This window comes from Theropithecus gelada, chromosome 16, assembly GCF_003255815.1.
Source record: "Theropithecus gelada isolate Dixy chromosome 16, Tgel_1.0, whole genome shotgun sequence".
NCBI classification, from domain to species: domain Eukaryota; kingdom Metazoa; phylum Chordata; class Mammalia; order Primates; family Cercopithecidae; genus Theropithecus; species Theropithecus gelada.
The window spans coordinates 32,013,898-32,035,054 of NC_037684.1; the positions used below are offsets into that span (position 1 = coordinate 32,013,898).

The following is a 21,157-nucleotide window of genomic DNA, read 5'->3' on the forward strand; positions in this document are numbered from 1 at the left end:
TTTGGGGCTGGTTCTAAGGCTGTGAAAGGGTTTCCCCCTTTCTTACATCCACACCTTGGCTTCTGCTGTTTCTTCCACCTGCAATGAGGTCTCCCTTATCAAGGTTTTTCAACTCTACACATTCTTGAAAGCTGGAATCAAAGTCCACTTTATCTAAGAAGCTTTCCTGAGTCCTGACCAGGGCAGGCATCTTCCTTCCTCTGGCCTTACATGGTTTGCTCTCCTGACCCTGGCTGCCTTCTGCATGGCTGGGAGCTTATTTTCCCACCTGCCACCACAGCACAATGCTGGGTCCAGACATCTGTGTTAATACAGGTCCTGTGTTAAATGGAACAAAACCCCCACCCCAAGAAATTGCATTTTTCTTTTTTCTTTTTCTTTTTTGAGATGGAGTCTTGCTTTGTCACCCAGACTGGAGTGCAATGGCATGATCTCAGCTCACTGCAACCTCTGCCTCCCAGGTTCAAGCGATTCTCCCTCCTCAGCCTCCCCAGTAGCTGGAATTACAGGTACCCACCATCATGCCCGGCTAATTTTGTATTTTTGTAGAGAAAGAGTTTCACCATGTTGGCCAGGCTGGTCTCGAACTCCTGACCTCAAGCAATCTGCCCACCTCAGCCTCCTAAAGTGCTAGGGTTACAGGCATGAGCCACTGCGCCTGACCCAAATTGCATTTTTTTTTTTTTTTTTAGTGTTCGCTACATGCCAGATACCTTACAAGCATCTTCTCTAAACCTCCTAAGCCCTATGGGGCGGGCACTGTGGTTATTCTCTGTTTTATAGATGGGAAAACTGAGTCCCAGAGAGGTTAAATAACATGCCGAAAGTCCCATGACTATGAAATGGGGCAGCTGGGATCCAAACCCAGGTGACCTAGGGCCAACCCCTAAGCATGAAGCCTGCTGGGTGCCCTCTGCACCTGTCCCTCTAAATGGAAATGCCTAGAAATGACCCAGCCAAAAGCAGGAGACTGTGTTTTATCATTTCAACAATGTTCTCTGTCCATAAAAAGTTCTATGCAGCTTGGCCAGTTCCTTTTTCCTGAATACAAAACTACAAAACTAAAAATACAAAAATTAGCCAGGTGTGGTGGCTGTAATACCAGCTACTCGGGTGGCTGAGGCAGGAGAATCGCTTGAACTCAGGGGGCGGAGATTGCAGTGAGCCGAGATCATGCCACTGCACTCCAGCCTGGGCGACAGAGTGAGACTCCGTCTCAAAACAAAACAAAACAAAACAAAAACAAACAAACAATAAAAAACAAATTAGATGGACGTGGTCGTGCACAGGTGTAGTCCCAGCTACTCAGAAGGCTGAGGTGAAGGGATCACTTGACCCAGGAGATCGAGGCTGTAGTAAGCTGTGATCACCCCACTGCACTCCAGCCTGGGTGACAAGAGTGAGATCTTGTCTCAAAAAAACAAACAAACTTTTTTTTAAAGGATCAGGGTAGGGACAGGGACTCCTCCTGTTCCTTCTGGCACCATCAGTGGTTGAACACACAAGCTTTGGTTCAAATCCAGACTCTTCCAATTTGCTAGCTATATGACCTTGAACAAGTTACTTAACCCCTCTTATCCTTAGTTTCCTCAACTTCAAAATAAAAATAGTGCTTGCCTGATGGGGAGAGACGATGGATATAAAGGGCCTCATAGAGGGCTTGGCATTTACCAAGTGTTTGAGAAATATTGGCTGTTTTTATTCAAAGCCTGCTCATTGCTAGCATGAGCTACCTGCAACAGCCACCTCTAGGCCTCTTTTGCTCCCTATATTCCAGCCACACCAAGAAACCATGATGGCCTGAACCCTCTGTGACTTTGTTGGGCCTCCATGCCTTTATCATGCTGTTCCTTCTGCCTGCAAGGCCTTTCTCTTTTTTCAACCTCCTTGAGTCCATGTTAGTCCCTGCTAGATGGTTACTTCTCTGTGATGCTGCTCTAACTCCTTAGCAGCCATGCTGCTCTCTTGACCATTCACTAGAGCCTTTAATTCAGCCCCAGCCACAGTAAGGATTAAATGGGATGATGTCTGAGAAAGCCCATGGGCAAGAACCTGGCATGGGGTGATGCCCCATAAGTGATGAATGGAGCTGGGGTTGCCTTCTCAGCCAGCTGCTTGGCAGGGGCCTGGCTTCCTCATCTTCACACGTCAGTGCCTAGGGTAACACCTGGCATACAGTGAACACACTCTCAGTAGCTGTTAGACATTTGTCTTTTGAGGGGCTGCTCAGCCTCCCACACTGAGTGTGGGATTTTTTTTTTTCTTTTTGAGACAGAGTTTCACTCTGGTTGCCCAGGCTGGAGTGCAATGGCGCGATCTCGGCTCACTGCAACCTCCGCCTCCTGGTTTCAAGTGATTCTCCTGCCTCAGCTTCCTGAGTAGCTGGGATTACAGGTGCCTGCCACCACGCCTGGCTAATGTTTTGTATTTTTAGTAGAGACGGGGTTTCACCATGTTGACCAGGCTGATCTTGAACTCCTGACCTCAGGTGATGCACCTGCCTCAGCTTCCCAAAGTGCTGGGATTACAGGCATGAACCACCATGCCCAGCCTAGGGGTGTGGGGTCTTTTACTGAGTAGGCCTGGTGGGGGAAGTCAGGGACCCCACCACAAAAGCTGGAGAGGCCACATCCTCCTACCTCCATCTGGGGTTAGACATGTGACCCAGGCTTGGCCAATCGGATGTTCCTCCAACTTGCCCAGAATTCACACTGAGCAATGGTCTTCATGAGGGGTGGTAGTGATGGCCAGCAGGAGCCAGGCTGGGCAGTCTCCCTAACCCACCTTCATGAGACTTGAAACTGGTTGGTGTCCTGTCCCCTGACCTCCCTTGCCCATTCCCATCCTGGTGCTCCTGCCTCCCTATGGACATCTTTTGCTCATAAATATCCTTCCAATTAATTGCTTTGCTGCTTCTTAGCTAGTGTTGGTTTCTGTCACTTGCAACCAAGAGCCTATTCAGGTGCAGGAAGGGTGGAATTAACAATGGAAATGGATCAGCACATGTTTCTGAGCATGTGCTGAGAGGCAGGCCCTGGGCCGGGTACCATGGCGTTCAAATGATGTGTAAGATGTGGGCAGTGCCCTGGGGGGATCCATGGGGAGACAGACCATGCATGACATCATGAACAAGACCACATTGTGAAGTGAGGCTTAGCTGGACCTTGCAGACACCCAGAGAAGATGACTTTGAGCCCTTATTGGATGGTGCCATTGCAAAGTACAAAATGAATTGGGTTGTAGGAACTGGAGGCACTGGGACAATATTCCAGATTAGGGATTGAGCTGAAGGGGTTGGAAATGGCTGAGTGAGGTGGTGGAAAGGAACGCCTGCTAGTAGTCAGTTGTCTTAGTCTGCTCTGTGCTGCTGTAACAGATTACCAGACTGGGTAATTTATAACAAACAGAAATTTATTTGGTTCATTGTTCTGAAGGATAGGAAATCCAAAATCAGGGAGCCGGCATCTGGTGAGGGCCTTCTTGTTGCATCCTAACATGCCAGAGGGTGTCACATGGTGGAAGGGCAAAGAGAGGGAGAAAGGGAAAGAGAGGGAGTAGGAAAGGGCAAACCCACTCCCGTGATAATGAGCTCACCCATATCATGCGGCATTCGTCCATCATGAGGGCAGGGTCCACCTCCCAATACCATCACAATGGCAACTAAACCTCAACATGACTTTTGGAGAGGACAAACATTCAAACCATGGCAGCAGCATTTGTGGGAAAACATAAGCCAAAGCAAGAAAAGACCAACCTAAGAGTGACTGGCTTGGCCCCTCATTCTACATTCATTTTCATCCAATGGGGCCCAAGGGCACATACCCATTACCCATCTGGGCAGTTCTCTTGAATGTGAATGTGGGCTTCTGTCTGCACGTGGAGCTAAGGAACTTCAGGGAAGAAACCATGAAGGACCTCTTGAGGCTGAGGGCTGGCACCAGCACTGAGATCTCCCGGCAGCTGGAACAGTGATGACTCCTCTGTCCTTGTAGGCAGGGCACCCAACAGGGTATGACTGTCACCTGAGGGGAGAAAGCCAGAGGCACAGGCCCAATGCTGGGCCTGAGGTTGGCGGTTTGGGTGGAGAGGTGATTTTGAGTGTGACACCCTCCAGTGATAAAGCAGGGGGCTTCCCAGCAGCCCCTGGGGAAGCAGGCTGCATCTCTGGAGACAGGAGATGTGTGGAGGCCTGAGGGGCAGTGGAAAGCCCTGTGTGTCTGGGTCAGGGCTCTCCTTGGCAGGTAATGGTTTGTCCCAGTAGTTTTCAGACTCCCCATCCTGCTCTGTCCTTCTCTTGTCTGATGCTCAAACCTGTCACTCTCAGGTCAGCCCCCACCTTACTGTCTACCCCTCAGAGTCCCTCCTGCCAAGGGCACCTTCTGTCCCACATCTCCATGGTACAGCCGTGGGAGGAGGACTTAGGAGCATAAGAAACTTCACCAAGTTGGGGCCAGGCGTGGTGGCTCACGCCTGTAATTCCAGCACTTTGGGAGGCCGAGGCGGGTGGATCACAAGGTCAGCAGTTTGAGACCAGCCTGGCCAACATAGTGAAATCCCATCTCTACTAAAAATACAAAAAATTAGCTGGGCATGGTGGCAGGTGCCTGTAATCCCAGCTACTCAGGAGGCTGAGGCAGGAGAATCGCTTGAACCGAGAGGCGGAGGATGCAGTGAGCCAAGATCACACCATTGCACTCCAGCCTGGGCGACAGTGAAAGACTCGGTCTCAAAACAAAAAAAAAAACAAAAAACAAACAAACAAAAAACTCCACCAAGGGCTTTTGGGTCCTAGGGACATCAATGATGTGGCTGCTCTAGCCAGAACCTCAACTTGTCAGTAAAGTTGGAATCCATCTTCCCTAAGAGGTTTGTCCCAAGAACACACGAGTTGCTACAGCAGAGGAGAAATCAAGTGTGTTTTCTCTCTGGTCAATTGTCCCCTGAACGTGCTTTCTTCCTACAGTGTTGTCAGAAAAGTGAAAAAAAAAAAAAAAAAAAAAAAGTCCACGATGTCAGCTGGGGTGATACCAAAACAATTGTGGGAGGAACAACATCCGCAAATTGAATAGTGTGAAGAGTGTGGACAGAAGATGTTTTGTCTTTGGCCTCATCTCCCAGACTTGATCTTTGTAAATAAAGAAGGTTCCACCAGAGCCGAACCTGGCAATGACTTGAGGAGCAGCTGCAAGGAAGACAGCCTCTCCCGGGGTATCACCTGGGGGCACACACCAGCTTCCCTTCCTGAGCCTCATCAAGGGGTTAGTGCTGCCTCTCGGGAAAACACAAAGATGACAGAAGCCAAAGGTGCCAACAGTTCCCATTCAGTATGAAAGCTGGCTCAGCAAATCACGCTATTTCAGGGCCTAGGGTGGGCCAGTTCCCAGGCAGCCCTGGCAGGAAGGACTCTGAGAGGCGGACAGTAAGGTGGGGGCTTGGGAGTGATAGGTCTAAACATCCGATGGAAGCAAAAGAGAGGACAAGGGAGGAAGTCAAAAAGTCCAGGAAGCCTATCCTTCCAGAAAGTACCGACACCAGGGTGAGGTGGATCCCAGCACCCGCACCTCTGAATGCCCTTTCCCTCGCACCCCTATCCGGCCACCACTCAGAGCTGCCCCAAGCACCTGTTCCTCTGGGCCCCAAGGTGACGCCCTTTGTGTGTGTATAGGAAAGTACAGTGTACACATTGGGTTAGTTCCTTCTTTTACACCCATAAATTATCAGAGACAACCCTTTTGGAAAGCAATTTGGCAATAATATCAAGTGACATAAAGATGTTCGTAGCCTTTGGCCCAATAATCTTCCTCCTGGGAATTAATCCTAAGAAAATAATTCACAAGGAAGAAAGGACCATTTTGTATCTACAAAGACATTTATTGGGGTGTTATTTATGATAGGGAAAAACTGGAGACACACGCCCCAGCCAACATAGAGGGATGGTCCTATAAATTATGATACATCCATCCAATGAAATGTTACCCTGCCAGTAAAAATGGTAAATTGAAAATTGTGTAGCAACAGGAAAGAGTGTTTAGAAAATAAAAGCGTGTGAAAAAAAGGAGCACAGGATTGTCTATATGCTGTGATCATGGCAATGCTGACAAATCCATGTATGTGTAGATAGTTGTAATGTTACCTGAAAGGCACGGGAAGGCGGATGTAACCGTGCTTCAAATGTTCTTTTCCATGGCTGTGAGTCCTTCTACTATGAAATCATTTTTGTAAAATCGCAATTTGTCACCAGGGGTTTTGACTTTCCTTATTGCCTTGAGGGAGGCGGCAGAGGCAGCACATCTCAGACCGAGCCTCTGTTCCTCCCCCTACCACCCACCGCTGCCCCTAAAGGAAGATGTTGCAGCCTCCCCAGTCCCCATGCCAGCGTCTCCCACTTTTCTCTGAGCTTTCGGTGGCAGACAGCGCCTTGGGCACTTTTTCATGCTCATAATTCAAATTACCTGTTTAAGTCGGTCAAATGAAAAAATAGCAGCTCCGCCCCCACGCGGGCTGGCCGGGGCGCCTGGAGCGCCAGGGCGGCTGCAGCGCGCTCTCCGCGGCCGTCGGCCCTGAGCTCATTTCCTGGGGCGCGCGCGCCGGGCTATTTCAGCCTGGCGCTGTGCAAACAGGACAATTTACTGCGGCCAAAAGGGGCCCAAATTACAATCGTATCACAGACAAATATCCGCCACGCCAGGTCTCCAGGGGCCAGGAGGGGCCTCTCTCCCAGCGCGGGGGGCGGGCGCGGGGTCAGGCGGGTCCGCGGGGCTCGGCTCGGCCTCGCAGTGCCCTGATCGGCGTTTGCCAGCGAGCTGTGCCTGCTCCCTGCAACAGGAAGGGGCCCAGCTCCCCTGGGCGACCGTTCCTATCTGGGTTCTCGTGCAGAAAAACCTCATCTCTTCCTGGGGATTTTCTCTTGATTTGGGGTCCCCTTTTATTTGGTTGCTTTTCTGCACTTGGGATGAAAACACTCCTTCAACCACTTCAGGGCACAAAGTCATATCTCCTCGTTCAGAAACCTCATTGCCTGTCCATCACTCTTTGGGAAAAGTCAGAATCCTTAGTCTGATGGTCAAAGACCCGTCTTGGTCCAGTCCACCTGTCCAGAGCCAGCCCCTGTACCCAGATGCTCCAACCACGGAGAGCACGTCAGACTTTCACAATTTTATCCTTGACAGTTGCCTTTTCATCCTGCCTGAGTGTTCCCTTGTTTTTTTCTGTCTAGTGAGCTCTTATTCCTTCTTCAAGACCCAGATACATATCACCTCTCCATGAAGCTTTCCCTGACTTCCCCTTTCCCTGCCTGACATCTGCCTTCCAAGCAAAGTCGGCCCCTTTCCCTTCCTAGCACCGTGCAGAGGTAGATGGTTCTTCTCGCATCCTGTAATTATTTGCTTGCATGCCTATGGTACATCGTACCATTGCTCACAAATATTTCCTCTTCCTCTCTGGAGAAGGATTCCACTTCCCTGACCCATTGGCCTCACTCAGGCTTGGCCACTTGACTGGTGCTGGCCATTGAAGTGGGACATGTGAGTTACTGGAGAGCAGAAACTTTCAAAGCCAAGCATGGCTCACTTTGTTCTCTTCCCTCTGCTGCAAGGATGGCACCACCCCAGCCAGAAACCATGCTGCCAGCCTGGTATAGGAGTGGAGTAGGACACACATAAGTGAGAGAGAAATGAACTTGACCTCAGTGCTCCAGGCCCCTGGGACCATGGACTCATTTGTTACTGCAGCATAAACTAGCTGATCTTGACTTCAGCTTCTGCCTCTCTTTCCTGCCTTTACCTTCACAAAATCAAGAATCTGATCTTTTTTTTTTTTTTTTTTTTTTTGAGACGGAGTCTCGCTCTATCGCCCAGGCTGGAGTGCTGTGGCCGGATCTCAGCTCACTGCAAGCTCCGCCTCCCGGGTTTACGCCATTCTCCTGCCTCAGCCTCCGAGGAGCTGGGATTACAGGCGCCCGCCACCTCGCCCGGCTAGTTTTTTGTATTTTTTAGTAGAGACGGGGTTTCACCGGGTTAGCCAGGATGGTCTCGATCTCCTGACATTGTGATCCACCCGTCTCGGCCTCCCAAAGTGCTGGGATTACAGGCTTGAGCCACCGCGCCCGGCCAAGAATCTGATCTTACTGATAGTATACAGCTGGTCTTCAGCCATGCTCTTTTTTTTTTTTTTTTTTTTTTTTTGAGACAGAGTTTCGCTCTTGTAGCCCAGGCTGGAGTGCAATGGTGCGATCCGGGCTTACTGAAACCTGTGTCTCCCTGGCTCAAGCGATTCTCCTGCCTCAGCCTCCCGAATGGCTGGGATTACAGGTGTCTGCCACCACGCCTGGCTAATTTTTGTATTTTTAGTAGAGACGGGATTTCACCATGTTGGCCAGGCTGTCTTGAACTCCTGACCTCAGGAGATCTGCCTGCTTCAGCCTCCCAAAGTGCTGGGATTACAGGCAGGAGCCACTGCACCCGGCCCCGAAGACAGATCTTAATAATCTGATTTCCCATCCATTAATTCAGTCTTTCACCAAGGATGTATTGAGTGCCAATCATGTGCCAGGCACCATCTGATGTGCTGGGGACAGAGAAATAAAACAGATAAAAATCCCTGCTGTTAATTCTAGCCTATGGTGACAAGAGGCAGATCCGTGGCTGCCTGGGGTGAGTGTCGGGGGGGAAATGGGAGAAATGGGGATGACTACTACTTTGGGGGTAGTGGAAAATGTTCAGTATCATGGTAGTGGTGGTGGCTGTACAGGTATATATATATATCCGTATACATCCCACAGTTCAGAATTGTACACTTTCAATGGTAAATGGATACAGTTTATTATATGTAAATGATCCCTCAATTAAGTTGATTTAAAAGAACCTGGCCGGGCCCAGTGGCTCATGCCTGTACTCCCAGCACTTTGGGAGGCCAAGGTGGGAGGATCACTAGGTCAGGAAATAGAGACCATCCTGGCTAACATGGTGAAACACGGTCTCTACTAAAAATACAAAAACAAAAAATTAGCCGGGCGTGGTGGTGGGCGCCTATAGTCCCAGGTACTCGAGAGGCTGAGGCAGGAGAATGGCCTGAACCTGGGGGGTGGAGCTGGCAGTGAGCCGAGATTGCACCACTGCACTCCAGCCTGGGCAACAGAGCGAGACTCCGTCTCAAAAAGAAAAAAAACAAAAACAAAAACAAAAAAACCCTGCCCTTGTGGAGAAGCATTCTACTGGGGAAAACAGACAATAAACACATAGATAAATAAAACATACGTCAGAAAGGGGTAAGTGGTGCTCAGAAAAATAGGACAAAGGATCAAAAGTGCTGGTCGTTGCAATTTAAAATAATGGGGTCTGGAACCTCCTATATACTTCCGTTTGCGGCACGGCTTCTTTCTTTCTTCCTGTGCCGATATCGCTCTCGCAAGCATGGTTAACGTCCCTAAAACCCGCCGGACTTTCTGTAAGAAGTGTGGCAAGCACCAACTCCACAAAGTGACACAGTACAAGAGGGGCAAGGATTCTCTGTATGCCCAGGGAAAGCAGCGTTATGACAGGAAGCAGAGTGGCTATGGTGGGCAAACTAAGCCGATTTTCCGGAAAAAGGCTAAAACTACAAAGAAGATTGTGCTAAGGCTTGAGTGCGTTGAGCCCAACTGCAGATCTAAGAGAATGCTAGCTGTTAAAAGATGTAAGCATTTTGAACTGGGAGGAGATAAGAAGAGAAAGGGCCAAGTGATCCAGTTCTAAGTGTCATCTTTTATTATGAAGACAATAAAATCTTGAGTTTATGTTCTAATAATAATAATAATAATAATAATAATAATGGAGTCTGGAAAACCACCCTGAGAAGGGCCAGTGGAGCTCTGCCCAGCCTGTGGTATCCTTCCTCAGGCAGGGGACTATACCCCCAGCTTACAAGCCTTTTCAAGGCACCTTCAGGGTTTGAGCCCAAAATGCACTGCACATTAAGTGTTATTGATGGGTTTGTGGAAATCTGCTCCGTCAGGCTCTGATGAAACTTTTCTAACAGGAGACTGAACTCAGGACTGGGCATGGCTCCCTGCACATAGCAAGTCACAGCAAATGTGTGTGGGGTGAATACTGTCTTCTTTATCCTCCCTTTTTCTACTCCAGTCCAGGTAGACTGTGTATCTACCCACCCAATTTTGCTGTTTCTGGCACCCTTAGTGGGTCTTGCCTGCTCCTCCTGCTTGAAATCATTACCCAGAGGTCTGTGTGTCAGCTCCAGAGAGATGTGCCTGGTGCTCCTTTATCTCAATACAATTCCCCCACCCCCAGGCTCCAGGGGAAATCCCGAGCTAACTTTGGTCTTTCCTAAACTCCACACTTCCCTTTGGGCACCTCTTTCCCCATCCTCTTTCCCCATTGCGGGGCTCTCTTTCAGAATTTGCTTTTTGTTGTTGTTTTTTGGCAGATGTGCACTAATCATGCTTTATTTAAAAACAAAAAAATTGGCCGGGGGCGGTGGCTCATGCCTGTAATCCTAGCCATTTGGGAGGCCAAAGTGGGCCGATCACGAGGTCAGGAGTTCGAGACCAGCCTGACCAACACGGTGAAACCCAGTCTCTACTAAAAATACAAAAAATAAAATAAAATAAAATTAGCCAGGCGCGGCACGTGCCTGTAATTCCAGCTACTCAGGAGGCTGAGGCAGGAGAATCGCTTGAACCTGGGAGGCAGAGGTTGCAGTGAGCTGAGATTGTGCCACTGCACTCCAGCCTGGGTGACAGAGCGAGACTCCATCTCAAAAAAAAAAAAAAAAAAAACTTAAAAATAAATAAATAAATAAAAAACAGTCCATGTTGAAATTGATGAGTGTAAGTTAAATGGTGGTTTTTAGGCTGGACCCATGATTTAAGCTGTACCCATCCAGCTCAAACTGAAAAAAAAAAAAATCATTTGAATGTTAAAGCAATTGTTCAGTGTCTTGAAGAAGAAACCAGGCAGGAAAATGCCAATAATGATGATTGGCAAAATCAAAATCGAAAACAAAGAAACTGTTTATCAAGCTGCCAACAGACAAAGAAATCTTGCAGGGAGACTACAAGTCTGGAGTTTCTGGGATGAAATTGTACAGGAATGTCAGTCTACAGTTTCCTCAACCGCTGTGAAGACAGAGCTGTCACTGGATCTGACAGAGCCCTGCACTCCCCAGTCTGCCCACCCTTCCTGTAATCTGGTCTTCACTGCAGCCCGAGGAACTGTTTCAACCTGCTCCTTTCTTACCTTCTTTGACACAACCTCAGTAGACTTCTCTGATTCAGAACGAGTTCTAATTGATCTTCTCTGTTGCTTCTTTTCTGCTGAGCCTGTAGAACCAGATGTTGCTTCAAGAGATGATATATTCTGCACTGGCTTTTCATTTCTCTGGTTTGGTCTAGAAATTATAAGCCTGTCTTGCCCCCTGACACTTATTTCTGTTTTGTTACCAATTCCCTTTGTTGAATAAACAAGTTGATTAATTTCCCATCCTCTGTAGCATTCTGAAGAGCAAACACTTGTTCAATTTTCACAGCTGGAGACATGTTACACTTCTGCAAATCCAGACTCCCTTTGTGCATTGTAATGGAAGCTGGTAGGATTTCCTTGCTGCCACAGTTTTCCAGGCTATTTTAACAGGAGGTGGCTCTTCCTCCTCTACACTTGTGTGCTGCCTCTGGCTGTGTCTTCGAATGTCAGTACTTGAGAGTGAGGAAGCCATCTCCCCTGCATTGGTCTATTCTGGCTGAGTACAAAGCACAGATCTCGGTCATCAGGTTTTTTTTTAACTTCGGCTTTGGAGACAACATTCTTTTTTTTTTTTTTTTTTTTTTTTTTTTTTTGAGAGGGAGTCTCTCTCTGTTGCCCAAGCTGGAGTGCAGTGGTGCGATCTCCGCTCACTGTAAGCTCTGCCTCCTGGGTTCATGCCATTCTCCTGCCTCAGCCTCCCGAGTAGCTGGGACTACAGGCGCACGCCACTAGGTCTGGCTAATGTTTTTGCATTTTTTTTTTTAGTAGAGACGGGGTTTCACTGTGTTAGTTACGATCTCCTGACGTCATGATCCACCCTCCTTGGCCTCCCAAAGTGCTGGGATTACCGGCGTGAGCCACTGCACCCGGCCCCAACATTCTTTTTTGCTTGGGATAAACCCTCTTCAGGTTGTTTATCAATATAGATAAAAGTATGCTGTTCTATTCTTTCTTCTCAAGTCATTTCCAATGCTTTCTCTGCATGGGCAACGCCAAAATCCCATTGAGCATGTTCTCTCTGAGGTCAGGGTTTCCGAATCTTTTGTTTCTCAGAGTGATTGCTGGCTCGTTTGGTTGCCTCAGCCAGTAATTCTTCATACTGCTTATGATCTTTATACTCCTGTATGCATTTTTCATGAACCCATGCCCTCTCTGGCTGTTTGCTAAAACACTGGACATGATATTCTCGGGCACCTCTTGTGTTAATTTTGAAATGAACCTCAAGCTGGGGATCACTTGAATCCATACAAGGTCACCACGGATAGGTTCTCACCTTGGACCACACAAGATCACCAACCTGAAATTTAACACCAGTAGACACTTCTGTTGTTGGAACAGAAGATAGTATTGGCTGAACTGGGGCTTCCTCTTTTAGTACTGGATCTTCCCTTGGTTTTTCTGATATGGTGTCAACCCTCTCATTTGGTCTATTTTGTTCCTCTGGTTCTAATTTGGGGATTTTGTGTGACTTGCACTCTTCAGATCTTGATGAGTCATGCTTTTTGGGTTTTTTTCTCTTTTCTGCTTTCATGCTTTGACTTCTCGTGTGCTCACTTGCCTGTACTTCATTTAAAAGGTCTCCACAAAGGGAAGATTTGAACAATTCCCTGCCATTCTGGATAGTTCTGGTTATTTTTAGTTTAACTTCAGGTGAGCCAGTCTTCTTTGGAATCACAGTTTGTGGTACTGAAGGAGGGGAGTGATGGCTGTGGAGGGGAAGGTTTTTCTAGAATTTCATGTGGTCTTGTGTTTAGAATTTCTGAATGATAATAGTCAGTGGGGCTAAAAGTTTGTAACTGCACCAAAGCCATTGGCTGACCCATTAGGATATCGATTATACGACTGGTATTTGGTTTGAGTTTCATACATGCTGATTGATGGTAGCCATTTGTGAGTGAAGGAAGATGTGTTGTAGGTGAGTACTGAAAGCTTTGCTGCAAGGTAGCTTCATATGGTGTCTGGCCACCATTTTCAGCAATGTCACTGTTGTTATCAAAGGCATCCTCCTGATGGATGCTGGTTGAGTCAATGAGTTGAGGTGGTCGTTGAACTGTGTTTCCCGTGATCCCTTGCATGAAAGAGAAAGAGAAATTCATTGTTCTGCTCCAGCATTCTTAACTTTCCCTTCCTCTCATCAGGCCTTCAGTTTGTCCCGTTCTAACGCCCCGGCCGTGTCAATGCAATCACAGGAGGGACACGGAGATCTAGGACGGCCACAGCCGGGTCAGGCCAGGCGTGCTGCGGCAGGAGGAAGGCTCGGGAGGTGGGGCGGGAAGGGGAGGCCGAGAGACGGGGGTCGCCGCGCCCCCGCTGCCGCCAGAGAGGAGCCTACGTCTGGCAGCCCGGCCTGGGCAGCAGGGTCCTCGACGCTCGACTGGGAAATCGCATGCCTCTCCGCGGCGACCTGTGCACAGCCCCTGGGCCTCCGCCTACGTGCTGGCAGCCGTCGCAGCGCACAAAGCCCCCTCGCCCGGACTCTCGGGGTGCCGCCGCCAAATCCTCAGCCCTTCATTAGCCGCGGCGCCTGCCGGGAAGCACAGTCCCGGGTTCGGGGCGATGGGGCCCAGGAGGAAGCGGCGAGTCAGCGGGGCGGAGGAAGCAGGGGCGCGAACCACGAACGCCGGCGGCCACGAGGGTCTGGAGGACAAAGGAGAGACTAGGCGAGAGGGCTTATTGTTATTTATTTATTTATTTATTTATTTATTTATTTATTTATTTATTTTTAAGACGGAGTCTCGCACTGTTGCCCAGGCTGGAGTGCAATGGCGCGATTTCGGCTCACTGCAACCTCCGCCTCCCGGGTTCAAGCGATTCTCCTGCCTCAGCCTCCGAGTAGCTGGGATTACAGGCGCGCGCCACCACGCCCAGCTAATTTTTTTGTATTTTTAGTAGAGATGGGGTTTCACCATGTTGGCCAGGCTGGTATCGAACTCCTGACCTCTTGATCCACCCACCTTGGTGTTGCTCTTTTATAACTCTTTTTACCCTCGCACCAAACTAGCATTCAGGGGAAAAAAAGAAAAATCAACAAAAACAAAACAACAACAACAAAAAAACCTGTATCAGTTATTTACACGTTAGTTGGAAATAATTTAGACCAGTGTGTCTCCTCTTTGCAGAACACATTCAGTCCTCTCTGATTATTAGAAGGAAGGTTCCCCTTTTGATCTTGGTTAAAGAAATTTCAGGCTAAATTTCTGGGGAGGGGATGTATTTCAGGTTCCAGGATCCCAGAATTGCTCTGCACGAGTCACAGCCATCCTTCTTCCCTGCAGCCTCTGTTGGCTGCACTGTGTCTGCTGTTCCTTTAAGAGTGGTTTTGGCAGAGGCCAGGCTGAGCTCTTACTAGCTCCTTACAACAGAACAAGCGAATGTGAAAAGTCTTAAACATTCAGCCTTCTGGTCAGAGGAAATCCCAAAATCAGCATGGCTCAGGATTTTAAGTGCCCCATAGAGTGTCCAAGAGAAGAAACCTAGGAGTCTAGGGTCTTTCAAAACCCCAAAGTTGAAATCTTTCATTAACCCTTCCTGGCTTGGGATTTTAGGCAGCCTTTTGGAGGCCTCCCTTGCCTGGGGCACACTTGGCCATAAACCCATTCATTCAGCCCTACTGATTTAGTGCCCATTATGTACCAGGCAGAGGAAAAGTAGAAATGGTACAATCTATCTTCAAGGGGCTCAAAGTCTGCAGGAAACAGGATCTGTTAACAAATTAGAGCACAAGGGTGTGCTGAGTGTTATAATAGCAGTCTGGTTTGCTGTTGAGAAAATACAGAGGAGGGTACCACCAGGGAGCTTCTATGAGTTGAGCTGAGCCTTGAAGGTTGAAGAGGCATTCCTCACATAGAGAAGACAAAATAGTGCCCTGAATATATACTACGAATGAAAACACCAAGTACTTACCAAGCTCAGATTGGTACATACATGAATAGAGTAGGTGAGTAAAGTAGCAGGGATTGTTGGCAGTGGTGGGAAAGTGGAAGGCCCTCGTCCTGCCTACAGGGCTTCTGCTGGAAAGACAGCCTGGCCTAGATTCAGCCTCCATTTGCCCCTTCTGCTAGGTGCTTTTGTGCAGTGCACAACTCACACAACCTCACATGGCTGCCCTACCCGGCCATCAGCTGCTTGTTGCCATACTGAAAAAGAGGGTTTGGTTTTGCCTCACTTTGCTTTTTCAATAGAAGCCAGAAACTTGAATTTTTATGTAAAAATTTCCAATTTGTCAAATGCCATTGAAGTGAAACAAAAATCCAGCCTCAGGCTGGATCCACCATAGAGTTTCAGTTTGCAGCGCTGAAGGGAAACAGTCCCCTGGGCACATGCTGCTCTCTCTCCTCCATACCACACAACATAGTCCTTTGCTGAGATTTGACAAGGGAGACACAATCATAGATGAAACCCCCTACAGCTGCTGCAAAGCCCTTCAGAAAGATGAGACTGGCCTCTGAACCAGAGGAAAGCAACGTGGGGCTGTACAACAGCAGTCAGCCTGTGAGACTGATGGGTAAAGCTTTAATTTATCGGTGCACCTTGTTCGGAGAAAGCTTCCCTGCCCTCTTGGCTGCCCCCCGTCCAACCCCTCCTGTTTTGCTAATGATAAATGACAAGCAGTGGACATTTATTAATTAAACCACCCGCTGTAGCCAGTGGTAAAACCCAAGGCCACATGCAGGGGAAGCATTCAAAGCATTCCTGCTGCCCCTGCCCAGGGCGCAGGCCCCAGGGTTATCCTTTGCTGGCGAGAGCAGGCCACGGCGGCCACAGCCTCACACAACGGGCCTTCCTAGGATCTGTCTGGGTTCTGGCTGATAAATGGAAATCACCTCCATGGGCCACACAGTAATTAAACTCCTGGCATTCTTTTGACAAAAAAAAAAATGTTCCTCATGGGACATTCCCACAAGCTGCTGAAGGTCTGGGACCTGCAAGCGTCCAGCTGATTACCAAGGAGTTTTTGAAGTTGGCCTTGACTGAGGATCAAAGGAGGATGGGAGTTCAGGGAATGAGGGTGGGGGTGGGAAATGCCTTAGAATTAAGTTGATCATGGGCTGTTGCGGTGGCTTACGCCTCTAATCTCAGTGCTTTGGGAGGCTGAGGTGGGAAAATCACTTGAGCCCAGGAGTTTGAGACCAGCATGGGCAACATGGTGAGACCTTTTCTTAACAAAAAATTTAAAAATCAGCCTGGTGTGGTGGCACATGCCTGTGACCCCATCTACATGGGAGGCTGAGGTGCAAGGATTGCTTGAGTCCAGGAGGTTGAGGATGCAGTGAGCTGTGTTTGCACCACTGCACTTCAGCCTGGACAACAGGAGACCCTGTCTCAAAAAAAAGGTGATCATTTGGTGTTTTAGCCTGAAGCACCCACATTTATTTTCCCAGGACTGAGATGGGCAGAGAGATAAAAGCAGGCCTTGAAGGCTCATTTATTTATATTTCTATTGTTTATTTGTTCACTGATGCACCCCAGATACCTAAAACAGAGCCTGGCACATAGTAGGTGCTCAGTAAATATTTGTTGACTGATTAGCTGGAGATGTGTTCATGTCAATTCTTAACAAAAGCAGTAATCAGGAGAAATTCCTAATTAAGGTCCTAGAACCAGTGGCTTCTAATTGTTTGTTGCCACAGGATTGTAAACACGTTGAAGATGAGGCCAGTGTCTTACTCAATTGACTGTCCCCAGAAGCAGGCACGATGCCCAGCCTAGGGCCTACACGCCGTGGTTTCTCAACATTATCAATTGTCTGAATGACTCAGGGGTAAACCATTTTTCAGTGCTGGGTCAGGCAGAACCCCACTGGGACGTGACCTGCACACACTCTGGCAGTCCCCTGGGTTGCAGTGGTAGCAGCAGCAGAGTCATAAAGCCTGGGGATCAGAGCCACAGTGGATGTCACAGCTGCAAAGGCCTGAGATCTCAGCCAGTCCCTTGCTAAGCAGAAAGAAGAAATGAATTAGCTACAAATCTTGGGGTCTCTAAAAATGCAGCTTCATTTTTCTCTGTTTCTCCTAGAGACTCCCCATTCTGTCCAACTGCCAAAACCATTTATTTATAATCAATGTCAGCTGAAGTCAGTCATGTCAGACTTAAATTCAATCTATTCCAAATTGCCTCAACTTCCCTTGTCAGGGCATCTACTTAGTTCTGGTGGCTTCTGTGCCATAGGAGGGGAGCTAGAGGAGGGGGAGAGCTGAGCCATGGTCATCAGTATCTGTCTTCACTAGCCTCTTGGGCATGGTCACCCCATTTTGTTGGTGTCTGCTATATCTACATCTTTTTTTTTTCTGTAGTAATTAGCCCACACACTTTGTGTGCTCCTGACTCTGCACCTGAGGCCCTCTCAGCCCAGCAGGCCCTACCCAGCACCTTCTATTGGAAGCATTGGAAAACTAGCTGGACCCTCATACTGTAGGGACCCAGGAAGGCTCTGATTGACCTTGAGTGCCATGATAGAACAGAGTTTCACCCACTCAGGGTTCCTGATGGACAGTGGACACAGTCTCCTTTGCACTCGTATTTTCCCAACCGGTTGGGAGGATTCTGTTGGTGCCCACCCCCAACCCCATTGTGATCTTTGTCTCCCTGGTGAGCTATGTATGTGCATGATGAGGAGGGTCTCCAGCAACAAGGAAAGAAGTTACATTTGTCCATTTTCACACTGCTATAAAGGAATACCCGAGACTGGGTAATTTATAAAGAAAAGAGGTTTAATTGACTCATAGTTCCGCATGGCTGGGGAGGCCTCAGGAAACTTACAGTCATGGTGGAAGGGGAAAAGGCATGTCTTACATGGTGGCAGGTGAGAGAGAGTGTGTAGGAAGTGAAGGGGAAAGAGCCCCTTATAAAACCATCAGATCTCATGAGAACTCACTCCCTATCACCAGAACAGCATGGGGGAACCACCCTCATGATCCAGTCACCATCAGCAGCTCTCTCCCTCAACACCTGGAAATTACAATTCAAGATGAGACTTGGGTGGGGACACAAAGCCTGACCATATCAGAGGTTGATCTTGCAGCATTTTATTCTCTGAATGTCACATGGGGAAATGGAGGTCAAGAAGGTGGAAAAGACTCGCCTAAGGCCACACAGCATGAGTGAGTGGCAACATTGGGCCAAGAGCCTGGGACTTGGCAAACCTCCCCTGAGCCCTCCTCCTGAACCAGGACCTGTCTCGGGTTCTAGCACACGCAACTGCAACCAGCAGGGTATGTGTGATAGTCTTAAAACATGGCCACAAATTCTTTGATGGTCTTCCCATTGAGCTGTAGGGTCTGTCTCTCTCTTTTCTTTGAATATTGGCAGGTTTATTCTGCCAAAAGGCTGCTTCAATTAATTGAGTACCGAGAAGTGATGCTATATGACTTCCAAGCCTAAGTCATCTCAGGCCATCAGCTTCTGCCTTTGTTAATGGAACACTTGCCTTTGGAGTCCTGAGCCTCTGGGTAAAAAGTTCAACTATCCCAAGGCTACCATACTGTGAGGAAGCCCAAACTACATAGAGGGGCCATGTGAAGGCACTCTGGTTGACAGTCCCCACTGAGACATCTCAGTCCAGGCACCAGGCATGTGAGGGAAGAAGCCCCCAGGTGATTTCAGCCCTCAGCCTTTCCAGCCACCTCCAGCCATTTGAGTCTTCACAACCCAGGCCCTAGACATTGGAGAGCAGAGAGAGACCACCCTGTTGGGCCCTAGTCAAATTTTTAAACCTCTGAATCTGTGAGCCTAATAAAATGGTTGTTGTTTTATGCCACCAACTTTGGGGTGGCTTGCTACCCAGCCATCTTAACCTGCTGGATTGGTACCCCTTAAGTCTCTGATATCCATGCTTCTGCCCGGCCACTAATGAAGCCACATCTGTTCCCACCAGAAGACCACTGAGAAGGCCAGTGAATGTGTGGTGGGTACCCTTGTTTGAAGGAAGTTGGGTGAAGGAAGTTGCTGACATGCATGACTGGTAACAAAAGAATGTACATCTGCGGAGGTTGTTCTGGAAGTATTTTAGGGAAGTAAAGGAAGGGAATTAAGACTCATTGACAACAGACTCCATTCCTCGCCCGGCCCGTCCTTATTCATTTATTCAACAAGGGGTCTATGAGCAACTACGAGTTGCCAGGCCCTGTGTTAAGATTCTGGGACCTGGACGCAGGCCTGGCCCTGGTGGTTCTCTTAGTCCAGCTAGAGACAAACATTAAACAGTGATTAATGTACATACTTTGAATGAAAAACTTAGGGCGTTCTGAGAGTGGGTAGAGACCTATTTAATCCTCATAATATCCTTCTGAGGTGGGCACCATCCTTTCTATTTTGCAGGATAATACTAAGGCTCAGAGGGGTTAAGTGACCTTCCCAAGGTCACCCAGCAGGGGAGACACCAGATTGCAAAGAAGCAGTCCCTACGTACCCAGTGCAGCCAGAAAAGCAGAGGCATAAATGGCCAGCTGAGCAGGAGACTCCTCAGGCCAACAGGGGCACGGTGGGGTCAGCACCCTCAGACTGGCAACCTCTGAGGGAACAGCATTAACCCCTGGCTTCCCAGGGGTTTGTTAACCCAGCAAGGCTTGTTAACAAGCTTGTTAATCCAGCAAACCTGCACTTCTCAAGAAAAAATGGCCCTCTACTGGGAGGGGATGATTGAGCTCCAATCACCTAGCAGTCCCTGGGCAGCCACACTCACCATCTATAAAATGAGGGCAGACATAGAGGGTGGGAGGTATGGTAACCATGAAGAGGCAGTGGCTGGGACTCCTAACCCATTCCTTGATTCTGAGTCCCCAAGGGCCAGTGGAGGGGCATCAGGAGGTGAGACAGGACATGCAGACAACTCCCCTCCAAGAGATGTCACAGAGAAGTGGGTTTCAGACCTTGGGGTGTGGAAGCACCTGGACAATAGGTGAAAATGCTGATGCTTGGCCCCACCCTGAGGGATTTGGGTTCATCTGGTCTGGAGTGAAGCCCAGGCATCTATGGGATTTTTTTTTTTTTTTTTTTTTTGAGACAGAGTCTTGCTCTATTGCCCAGGCTGGAGTGCAGTGGCGTGATCTCAGCTCACTGCAAACTCTGCCTCCTGGGTTCAAGCGATTCTCCTGCCTCAGCCTCCTAAGTAGCTAGGATTACAGGCACCTGCTACCACAGCTGACTAATTTTTGTATTTTGAGTAGAGACGGGGTTTCACCATGTTGGCCAGGCTGGTCTGGAACTCCGAGACTTAAGTGATCCACCCCCATCGGCCTCCCAAAGTGCTGGTACAGGCCTGAGCCACCGTACTCGGCCAAAAATGTATATCTTTAGATGAGCTTTTAATAGAGTTCTTCAAATACCCAAAAGAGTAGGGAAAACTAGGATGCTGAAGATGAAATAAGTGACTAGGCAAATAAATCATTAGGGAAATTGGCTTCAGGCTCATGGTATTGTTCCCCACAGTGCTGGGCAAGTTACTTGTCCATTCCCAGTTTCAGTTTCCCCCACTTGAAAAATGGAGCTAATAAAATTGATTTTGCCTGGCATGGTGGCTCATGCCTGTAATCCTAGCCTTTGGGAGGCTGAGGTGGGTGGATCACATGAGGTCAGGAGTTTGAGACCAGCCTGGGCCAATGTGGTGAAACCTCATTTCTACTAAAAAAAATACAAAAAATTAGCTGGGCGTGGTGGCGCATGCCTGTAGTCCCAGCTACTGCGGAGGCTGAGGCAGGAGAATTGCTTGAACTTGGGAGGCGGAGGTTGCAGTGAGCCAAGATCGCACCACTGCACTGAGCCTGGGTGAGTGCAGAGTGAGTGAGACTGCCTTAAAAAAAAAAAAAAAAAAAATTTCACAGTGTAGTCGTGAGGACGTTGTAAGAGGGTGTGAGCTATGTGCCAGGTGGGTGGTAAACGTTCAATAGATGCTACTTTCCTTCCTTCCTGAGCATTTGGACCACACA

The 21,157-nt window shown here is 48.5% G+C and overlaps 1 protein-coding gene and 1 pseudogene across 1 annotated transcript; one reads left to right on the top strand and one right to left on the bottom strand.

Moving 5' to 3' along the window:
* Positions 1-9,337: 9,337 nt before the first annotated feature.
* On the top strand, positions 9,338-9,780 carry LOC112609918 (60S ribosomal protein L36a-like). The gene has a single exon (XM_025363117.1). It carries the CDS (start codon positions 9,411-9,413, stop codon positions 9,729-9,731), a length of 321 nt encoding a protein of 106 aa, XP_025218902.1. The 5' UTR covers positions 9,338-9,410; the 3' UTR covers positions 9,732-9,780.
* Positions 9,781-10,868: 1,088 nt separating this feature from the next.
* On the bottom strand, positions 10,869-13,330 carry LOC112609934 (annotated as a pseudogene).
* Between the last annotated feature and the right edge of the window lie 7,827 nt (positions 13,331-21,157).